Source organism: Myotis myotis, unplaced genomic scaffold (genome assembly GCF_014108235.1).
Source record: "Myotis myotis isolate mMyoMyo1 unplaced genomic scaffold, mMyoMyo1.p scaffold_m19_p_5, whole genome shotgun sequence".
Lineage (NCBI taxonomy): Eukaryota > Metazoa > Chordata > Mammalia > Chiroptera > Vespertilionidae > Myotis > Myotis myotis.
In genome coordinates this window covers 81,047,864-81,058,356 of record NW_023416357.1, presented here as the reverse complement: position 1 = coordinate 81,058,356, position 10,493 = coordinate 81,047,864, and the positions used below count along the sequence as shown (strand labels likewise).

The window sequence follows — 10,493 nt, the reverse complement described above, 5'->3', positions numbered from 1 at the left end:
TAAATGGGGGTGGGGGTAGTATGCACACCCGAGCATACATGAATAAAAGCACGGTTACACTCCAGGAAAAGGAAAAAATCAGTAAATGCCAAGGGGAGTGTGAGGATGTTGACTCAATCCATGGAAATGCTGGTTGGAGCAAATGGACTTAGTCTGGATTTTGATAAATGAGGAGGGGGGTAGGTGCAGGGGATAGCAGCATTTGGTGGTAGAAAGAAATGGTGTGACTAGAGATGGAAACCCGGGGGGACAGTGGGTGTGTGCGGGCCTGTCTGAGTGGCAGGTGTTTGGAGGAACTCTCTTTCCCTTTTTGAGGATGGTGCCCAGGGCAGAATCATGCCCACACAGTATGTCCCTGGAGCCTTCTTGTTGAGCCCCTGAGGCCAGTCCTGTGGACTTGCTGTGGCAAGTCGACGTGCCTGGTCCATTCGTGTATGTTTCCTAAAGATTCCTTTCACCTGAAACGGCTGTGAACTGACAGGATTTTGATTTTGTACTGTGTGAGACGTGTAAAATAAAGGCGGGGACTGTTTTTGGAATATTCTTCTTATTTATTTATTTTATTGTTTTAAAAAACATTTTTACTTTTTATATATCATAAGTGAAAAAGCATATAATCCAACACAATTTCAAAAACATTGGACCCTACATTTGGGTCTCCTTGTGAGTATAGTTGTGGCTGTCACCGTCCAGTGCATAATGAAAAAAGAAAAAGACAACAAAGGACCAAGACTTTTGCTGAAGAACACATTGGGATGACTAGAATTCTATTAGGATGCGTTCATTTGACATCTGTGTGCAGTTCTTCAACAAATTGGTCTTCATGCCATACCCCTTAGCTAGCTGGTTTTCAGGAAAATTACCAAACTAGGGTAGTTGAGCCTGAATTCACTGTCTCTCTTTCATCCCCCCTCGTTTTCTCTCTCCCTTTCTCACGTGTCCACCGCTCACACACAGCAGCCGGAAATGACACACTGAAGTGAGTCACCGATGCAGCTGTGAGTCACCCTGTAATTGGGGAAAGTTCTGTCCTGCTAGGTCGTGCATCCCTTTGCACTCCTGCGCCTAAGTGCATTGGAAAATTTTAAAATCTCTCTGTCCTCACTCTAGTCTCTCTCACCCACCACATCCTTTGGGTCCCTAAAGTGGGAAGTTGGGTAGTCTTGGCAGGAGTCCTAATCCATCAAGTGGAAAGGAAAGGAAAGAAGAGCGACGGGGTTCAGGCAGCCACAAGGTGGCAGTGTGGGCCCCTCACGCTTGCCGCCCAGAGGGGTATGGCAGCTAGGTGACCAGCCTCCTGAGATGCAATCACACAGATCACAAAGGAACACTAAGCAAGTTTAAATAATATGCTTTTTGTTAAATAGTCCTCTTTCTCTCTAACAAGCACACAAAAAAGTGATAAATATTCAAGCACACCTCTGTCATCCTACCCTCCCCACTAGGAGATTAGAGCACACCTTCTTCCTCTATTCCTGCAAAATAAAGTTTGTGGGAAGCAGAAACCTGCTTCTATAAGTAAACAAGTCACCTACACTCCAAAATAATAGCTGCTCACTGTTTCTGGGGAGGGAGACAGCCAGGCCAGGGGGAGCCCCTACAGCTGGTCACAGCACCTCTGTGCTGGAGAAGGGTGGATCGTGCAATGAAAGGTGTTTCTTCCATTGGTCTTCCCTGGCCCGACGCCAGCCTCCTCAGCAGTGGCAGACAGTGCAAGAGTTAGGGCAACGTGACTGGAACAGTTTCTCCTGTAAGCCTTGCGGTGCCATCTGCCAGGGCCTCAATGGGACCCAGATCTGAAGACCCAAAAAGGCAGAGCGATGGGCAGAAACAGCTGCACACGTGGCTCTGAGAGTTTTACAGTCGGATTTGAAGACCTTCGGGGCGCAGTGCTTCAGCGGTCCCCGCCAGGGCCTCCCCTGGGGAGTTTTATCGAAAGGTCCCCTTTTCTCCCTTGGAGAGGCTGAGCTCTAAAAGGCAGAGTTACCATTAAAAAAAAAAAAAGCGAATGTCTTCTCTTCTGCAGAAAGGCTAATTAAAAGTTCTTTTCTTCGCAGTTTCTTCTTCTCTGATACATCTCCAGTTCTGTCCGAGTTGAGAACTTCTTTTTTCATGGTCAGGGTTCCATCACTTGGCCCATGAAAAGGACCGTTCCTGAGGACAGAAGAATCGTGGGAAATGAGAACTGGAAGGAATGGCAGAGCTCACCCAGCTTGTAGTGATGGGTGAACTAAGATGAGTGAGATGTCTGGAGTCACAGCTGCTTTAGTGACTGAGCTCGGACTGGGGTCCTGGCACAGCGCTCCATCTGTGAGAGAGCACTGCCTTTGAGGAGGGAAGGGGAACAGAGTTATGGATTCCTTGCCTAGGGTCCTGGGGTAAGAGGGTGTCTACACTTGTCTGGACCAGTGCTGAATGGTGGAGCACTGTGGCCTCAGGCTCACCTGTGGGGTTGTGCCGCACCACAAAGAGGAAGGGTCTGTCCATGATGATCTCCTCAGGGGCCATTCGGGCTGAGACGGTAATGGCTGGAAGAGAAGGGACAATGTCTTAGAACAGAGGGAAGTAGGCACTGGTTCCTGGACCTGAACCTTAAAAGTGTAGGGAAGTCTCCTGAGGCCTGGTTTCTTCCAGGAGCTTGGTGGAGCTCCATCAGCTGCTCCCCTTCAAACAGACATTTATCTGAACCCTTTTAGGGCATGTTGAGAATCAAGTTCCTTAAGGTGACTGACTAGCCACTGTGAGAACAACCCAGACTTTCCTTTGGGAGGTCTTTCACATTCAGAGGACCTCAGGAGCCACTGGAGTAAGGGGATGGGGTTCCAGGGAAAGCAGGCCCATTTTTCCTGGCTGAGAAACACCAAGGAAGAAAGGGCAATACTCTCTGCACAGGAAGTGCTGCTCTGTGAGGCCTGGTGAAGCAGGGCAGAGGGAGTTCATCCCAGGTGTAGGTGCCATAGGGACCCCTCCTGTCAGCCTTGGGCCAAGACTTGCCAGGCCTCACCTGAGCCTGACTCACCTGTAGAGGAGGATGCCTCCGTGCCTCTTTCATTCACCTTGATCTTCACTTTTTGCAGTGCCTGCGATACGTAAAGAGGCTCTTGATCTGAAACAGGAGTGGATACAAGAGTAGATCAGCCGTGGTTTTCCCGGAACAGCTCCTTTATCCTCTAAGGGACTGCACAGCCCACCCGGATAAGAAATGAAAGGAAAGTCTCTTACCTGAAAAAGTCGAGAAGTCCGCCTGGCCTGGACTAAAGATGTTGGTCATCCCCAAGTTCTCCAAGGGCCTCCTGAGGTCAACTTCACTCTCCAGGGAGAACCTATAGACGGGAGCAGAAAACAGCTCAAGCTCAGGCTACCTCCGCCACCTCTCCCCGTCCCTACCAGGTATCACCCTGGCAGCCTGATAGGACTGGGACTGATGTGAAAGTAGAAGAGGGAGGCTTGTGATTTCAAGGTCTCTGCTTGCTAGAGGTCTAATATTAATGAACATTCTTATGACTAATTACTTTTCTCAAGTAAGACAGTAGTTTATTTTGTCTTAGGGAAAATTCTGGTCTGTAGATTGTGTTTCTGAGAGCTAACCAGAAGAAGACTCAAGCAGAGAGGCTTTGGGCTGTTCTCTGCTCCCCATCAGGGCACAACTAATTACTTCCATTCTTGGGTAGGAAGGAGGAAGGGAGGGAGGGAGGAAGGGAGGGAGAGAGAGAGAGAGAGAGAGAGAGAGAGAGAGAGAGAACTAACCAACTAAATTCTCCTCTTTCCTAAGGCCTCAAATGAAAGTATGTGGGAATTTGGGGTAAGCTTGGTGGGAGGCTTTCCTACAATTCTGGAATTACCCAGCCCCAGCCTTCTCCACCCTCTGCTTCTGCAGAAGGATTTAAAAGATCTGTTAGACACTATAATTCCAGCTGCTCCATCTGCACAAGTGATTCCTTTTGTTCCTATTTTTGGATGTTGACGAGAAGATGGGGTGGGAGTGAGGGGCATTCATAAAAAGGTGAAGGCAGATTTAGCCTCCCACCTCTAGTATTTCTCTGGCTCTTCCTTTGGCTGCCTTTTGTTGGATATTCTGAGGGAGGCATATGCAGGGGTATAGTCTAGAAAACCCCTCCCTGCCCTCTAGCAGAAATGGGAGGAGGGATGATGAGAGGAATCTTAATCAAACCCAGGCAGTTTCCCATCAGCCTCCCACACATGTCCCTGCCCTGCAAACATCACATTTGGGAAACTCAACCCGGGGCTGTGTTTTCAGGAGAGAGAAGAGGCGGGAGATGAGGGGATTAAGGAAATGGCAAATGTGGCTGGAGCAATGGGTGGCTTACTTGGGCAGAATCAGGAGGCGGGGCAGACGGGTCATATTTCCTTTCCACTGGCTGATGAGCTGGGCATCCAGAATGTTGGTGAGGGCTGAGAGAGGCACCTCTTTTTCATAGGGAGCAGCAATGAACATGCTGAGAGTGTCCCCATGGTAGGGCAACTCCAAGATGTCGTAGTAATGGCCATCAGGGGTGGAAAACTCAGCTGTGAAGACACCAAGATGGCGCATTGAAAATGATTCCAGCTCTTGTTGATTTTAACCCAGCACTAGATTTTCAACTAGTTCTCCTGTCCTCTCTCCATTCTTTTGGAAGCCAGCTTTCCGTTCTGGCTTTTGAGGCCCCCACACCCACAGCTCCCCTATTCAATGTTTTCATTTCCATTTCCTTTATTTCCTGCCAATTCCGTTTCTTCTGGTTTCTCTGTCTCTTTCTGACTGTCTGCTTCCCCATATCCAGCCACTAATTCATTCCAGTCCTCTTCTCCTGAATCTCAACTTCCACATCGCCCTTCTCACAGCAGGATTTGTGGGCCATATGAGGATGTGAGATGGGGTCAAGTGGCCAAACATGGGCCTGAGGGAACTGCTGGGTTTCAGCTTCATCTTGGATAAGATAAAGCTATTTTCAGCTGCTCCAAATATCCTAGTGTCTCCTATTTGGGAAGTGTTTCTTAAAGCTGAGGTATATTCTAGGGTTCTCCTCCCTTAGATGGGAACAGCCAGGGATGGGGTCTAGTAGGTACAGGGTTTGGGGAAGGGAGTCTTGCACTTACTGTAGTTGAACTTGCTGGTCTGAGTCATCATGGGCACCGAGACAGTGCTGCCATCGGACTTGTGGAAGAGGCGGTGGTGGGTGCCCAACTCTGGGAAGGGTGTCTTCCAATGGCCATTGAAGTACAGGGCATTCACTAGTACCAGGCGTGTCAGACTGTCCACGGCCCCTTCACCAAGTAAGTCACTAATCATGCCTATGGGAAAACCAGGTGATCAGGAGCTAGATCTTTTCTTAATCCTCTTAGGTAAGTTCTCTTCAACTCACAGGCTTCAAATGGATGTGTGTCTATTGAAGTGATCCAGTCAGAAGGTAGTCTGGGGGTTTAGATAAACCAATCTAGCCGTTTTCAACCTGTTTCATCTGCCTGAGGATCTCAGAAAGCCTCCCAGCTCACCACACTTTCTTGAGCCTGGGATCCTGTCTAGGATCAGACTGGAAACTTAAGTCTTCCCTTATTTTGCTCCCTAAGCTACATGTAGTCTTGAAGGGGTGTGTGTGCTCCTTATCATAGTTAGTACCATGCTAATGACATTGTACAGCACTTTTTAGAGCTGCCTTTTGAGTTGGTTCATGAGAAGACCTAATTATGAAAACTATGACACTGATTCTTAAATCACTTGACCTTCTGCCTACAAAGAAAAGAATGCTGAAAGGAAGAGGTTGGTATATTTGGGATTTCTTCCCATAACCCCTTTCTTGGCAGGCCCTTGGGCCCGGCTTCCTTTCCTTGCCTGCTCACCTTTTGTGTGTCTCTTCACCCAGTCATTGATGATGAACCTGGCTCTCTCAATCTCTGAAAAGTCCACCTGCTTGACTGTGGTGCGGAATAGCCTGAAGAAGTGAGGCATGAAACCTTGAACCAGCTTCAGATCCCGCTGGACAAAGATGGCATCGGCGATGCTGATCTCATCCTTGTTCCATGGCCCCATGAGTTCCTTGTACAGTTGACGAAGGGCAGGGGCCATGCCCTTCTCTGTGCCAGAGGAAGGAAAGGACACATCAGGCTCACGTTCAACCAAGGGGTCCCAGCTGGGCCAACCCTCCCTCATGGATGGGCTCTTCTGCTCCCCTAGGTTTCTCTAGAGCAGTGGTTCTCAATCTTCCTAATGCCGTGACCCTTTAATACAGTTCCTCATGTTGTGGTGACCCCCAATTTCATTGCTACAAATTGAACATAATTAAAGCATAGTGATTAATCACAAAAACAATATGTAATTATATATGTGTTTTCCGATGGTCTTAGGTGACCCCTGTGAAAGTGTCTTTCGACCCTCAAAGGGGTCTAGACCCACAGGTTGAGAACCACTGCTCTAGAGGGAGATTTCATTCCAAATCTTAATCTCTTTTGCATCTCTTTCTTTTTCTCAAAAATATCAGGTCTTAATCCTTTGTCTGGGTTAGAATATTTTTCTGTTTTTAAGTTATGAACCGTACATTTTTTCTCATAATAATAATAATAATAATAATAGCTATGCAAAGCATTTCATATAGACAATTCTGTTTAATCCTTACAGCAGCCGTCTGTGCCAGGTACTTTTATTATCCTCATTTTGTTCATGAGCAAACTGAGCCTTGTTTCTCTGTCTCTTTCTTCCCTTAATTTGCCCCAGAGGGGTTAATGAGTGAGATGAGTTGAGATTATGCTAGGGGTTAAGATTATGCAGCTAATAAGTGGTCATGCAAGGTTGTTTTACACCAAATCCACTGGCCTGTACACCTTGCGACTGGTCAAGGGTCAAGTGACACGGGGCATGGTGGTCCCTATGGCGTGCAGTACAGGTGTTGGCTCAGCTAAGCTGGAGTCAGCCTTTCCTCTGCTTTTGGTTGGTTACACCCTAGTTCTGTGAAGGCTGCATGAGTGCCTGCCTCCTACTTTGCCCATCTCTCACCTTCAATATCGAATTGCATTGCCGCTTGGATCTGCTGCCTGGTTTCTCCTGTGGTTGTTAGCTGCAGCATGGCGAGGACTGAGGCCACCCCATAAGGTGAGAAAATCACATTACGGTCCTTGGAGGCCTGGGCCACCTGCTGAAACACCTTCACTCCAAAATCTGTGACCATTTGGGCCGCCTCAAGCTGGCGATGGTCCGAGGCAGATCCTTCACCAAGGATGAAGGCCAGGCCCAGAGCTAGGCAGGCAAAGACTGGAGACACTTTCATCCTAGGGCAAGTGGGAAAGAATCTGATGAGAGCATAGTTCTAGAAGAATGGTGAATGGGGAGGGGAGATGACATCCCAGCCATGGGCCATGCTTCCTATGTTTGTTGCTGACAGGTGCTAAATGAACACAAGGGCAAGATTCACTAAGAAACCATGATGGGGCCCTGGCCAGTGAGGCTCAGTTATCCTGTAACCCAAAAGGTGGTGGATTCAATTTCCCGTCAGGGCACATACACAGGTTGCAGGTTCAATTTCTGGTCTGGGTGATTGTGAGAGGCAACTAATCGATGTTTCTTTCTCACATTGATGTTTCTCTCACATCGGATGCTTCTCTCTCTCCCTTTCTTCCTCTAAGAACAATTTTTAAAATGGTTAATAATAATAATAATAATAAAGAAACTATGATGGGTTCAGATTCTGCAATCACTGCTATGGAGGCAACTTAGGCTGCAGGTCTTGGGGAGGGGATGGACAGAGGCAAAGTGGGGATCTTGGATGGGGAAATTCTGTACAGGGACATTCTCTACCTTAACCCAAGGGAAAAGATGGAGAGAGTTTGATTTTCTCTTACCTGAAGTTCTCAAAGTGCCTTGTGAATGGTGGTTTGTCCAGCTGCTGCTGCAGATGGTGGTGATTCTGTTGCTGCTGGAGAGTGGTGTGTCTCTCTTGACAGTGCCCTTAGCCCTGCAGCCAAACACAGCTGTGCTGTTAGGGAGGCAGCTGCCTGCCTTTATACCAGAAATGGGCAGGAAGTAGATTAACTCATGGCTCAGCCCCACCTACTTTCTGGCTTTGGAAGTCTGACTCCCTGAGGCATGTGTGTGCGTGCTGCTGCTGTGTATGTGTACGTGTGAAAGGGCTCAGGAACGATTGAGCAACCACCACAGCCTTGACCTAGGGGCCTCCCCTGATTTTGCTGCCTTCCACCTGTGTCCCTCTCTCTTTGGATGTTATGCCAGCCTGACCCCTGGCAGTGCCAGACATGCCCAAAAATGCCCAGTGTTTGAGATTACCTCCCCCAGTGCTCAGCTTGGGGGAAAACATTTTACATTTCTTCTTTTTCCTTTGGGGAAATGGGTCACCACAGATTTATCAAAGAAGCTACGGATCCTGTGGACTTCTGTCTGCCAGCATCGTCTGTCTACACATGTGCACGGTAGCTGAGGAAGAATGCCTCTCCCTCCTCTTGGCCACATCCCAGTGGCCACAGAGCACGGAGCGTGCCATGTGATTGTCTGGATTTTGACTGTCTAAGACATGAACCTGGCAGAGGACTCCCTCCAGTCTTTTCCTCTTCCCCTTTAGAGTGTCGTGGCGGATGATGCATGGCTGACTCTCCCACGTGTCCAGACTCTTGAGTTGCCTCTGAGGGCTCTCTTTTGTGTAAACAGCCCTGTCTGGCAGGAATTTGAGGTGTACTAGGTGGGGTGGTGGAAGGAACAGGGGTTACTCAGGTAAAGTCTTGCCAAGGAATTAGTAGCCCAACATGTAAGTTTTGTTTCTCTGAGCTGCCCACTGTGACTGGGGAGAATAAAGTCTTATTCTTTTCCTCCAGATGCAGACATTGGAGGGCTGGAGCAGCACAAGTAGGGATAGAAAAGAGGGCTTCAATTCCTGGCTGGTTTGTGGGGTGTGCTCCTAGGGCATTGAGTTTGAAGTGGAAGAGTGACCCAAGAATTTTATAGAGGGTGGAAATTGGCTGGCGGCAAGTGAGTGGAACTGGACTAGTGCATTTGGGGGCCTGGCAGGGTCAGGTACCCTTGGCCATGTGGCCTGGATGTTGTGGCTAAGTGCCAAGGGGTCCTGAGGGATGTAGAGAGATGGTGCACTTGACCTGGGGTCCACACACTGTCATGATTTGTGTAGGTGGTTGCGTTCAAGTGGGAGTATCCATGGAGACAGCCAATAACAGATTCACAGGAAGTTTAAGTGGGTGGAAGTGTCAGGATATTTGTTTTGGATTTTTTTAGTAAACAGATGCCAAGGGCAACCACAGCTGGATGGCTTTCCCAAGTTTACTCTGATTCTGCCTTTGTTTTCTCCTGTTTCTCTTGGGAATCAGGTGGGGGTGGGAGGGAAAAAGGGACAATCCCTGTTGGAAAGTTAGAATCACCGACCCGTTACAGGACTGTTCCCATGCAGTTTTTTTGTTAGTTGCTTCTTGTTTATTCCTTTTCCTTTTCTTAGTTGTGGTTTGGAGTCCCTGAGAGAGTGGTTAACCATGAAGAAGAAGCATTCAACCCTGACTTCTCTTGGGTGGAGAGGACAGAAGTCTAGCAACCCCCCTCCTCCATCTTTTATCCCCAGAAATGCCCCCAGTGCCTTGTCATACACCCTTGGGGCTCAGAGAGAGACAGGGACTTGGGAATCTGGGTTGGGTTTGCCAAGTCCCAAGTTGGAAGAGCAGTGGGTTGAGACTCAGTCAGAAACTGCTCCCTCCTGGCACCTCACTGCCTGACCTCTCCAGCCACTCCAGCTGAGCTTCCTTCCCTTGCTCCGCCGGCTATTCCAGTAGCGCTTGTCCATGGCCTTGCCGGGCCTCAGCCGTAAGGGCTCCTGCTATTCTCTGTGGATGGCCTGGACCCTGCCAGCGCTGTGACAAATTCTGGCCCCCTGCTGACCTGATGGATGATCCTAATGCCATTCCAGAAAAGACTCTGTTCTCAGGCTCAGGAGCCCCCGAGCAGCTCTGTGTCCTATTGGAGGGAGAGGGGCTACTATACATTGGAAACAGAAAGGGCTGACTTACTTAGGGGTCTTTTCCTAAACTAGAAGGGACTTGTAAGCATCTGGATGTGTATTAGAAAATGGGCAAAGCCTCGTGTAACCAAGTTCCATGCCAGAGTTTCTGATGAGCTAGGGACACTAGATGACCTAAAACCAGACTGGACTGTGGTCCCTCTGCCCCTTCCTGTGAAATGGCCTTGCTTTGACCTTGTCTGTCCTCTGCAGACCTTCCACATGGTGCTGCCTGACCACCCACTGCCACCCCGCCCCACCCCCACCCCAGGAGACCTCCCTGCAATGCCTTTCTCAGAATCTGACCTGACTCAAGGGGTTGTCACTTTCTCTCCTTTCCCTGAACCCCAACTAACCGCCTTGACCCAATCCCCTCTTTCAAGCCTTGGCTCTTTTGTAAGGGGTCAAATGGACAGAGAAAAGTCCCTGCTGTTGAAATAGCTGGATCTCTGATTCCGGGAGAGTCAGAGATAAGAGGATGAGTTGCAGGGCTGT

The 10,493-nt window shown here is 48.8% G+C and overlaps 1 protein-coding gene across 1 annotated transcript; it reads right to left on the bottom strand.

Moving 5' to 3' along the window:
- Positions 1 to 530: 530 nt before the first annotated feature.
- On the bottom strand, positions 531 to 7,983 carry SERPINE1 (serpin family E member 1). The gene is made up of 9 exons (XM_036309670.1): positions 7,831 to 7,983; positions 6,989 to 7,260; positions 5,839 to 6,072; positions 5,098 to 5,292; positions 4,329 to 4,527; positions 3,223 to 3,323; positions 3,020 to 3,106; positions 2,445 to 2,528; positions 531 to 2,154 (listed from the first exon to the last, which is right to left on the bottom strand). The coding sequence occupies exons 2-9, from the start codon at positions 7,257 to 7,259 to the stop codon at positions 2,117 to 2,119; spliced, it is 1,209 nt and encodes a 402-aa protein (XP_036165563.1). The 5' UTR covers position 7,260; positions 7,831 to 7,983; the 3' UTR covers positions 531 to 2,116.
- Positions 7,984 to 10,493: the final 2,510 nt, after the last annotated feature.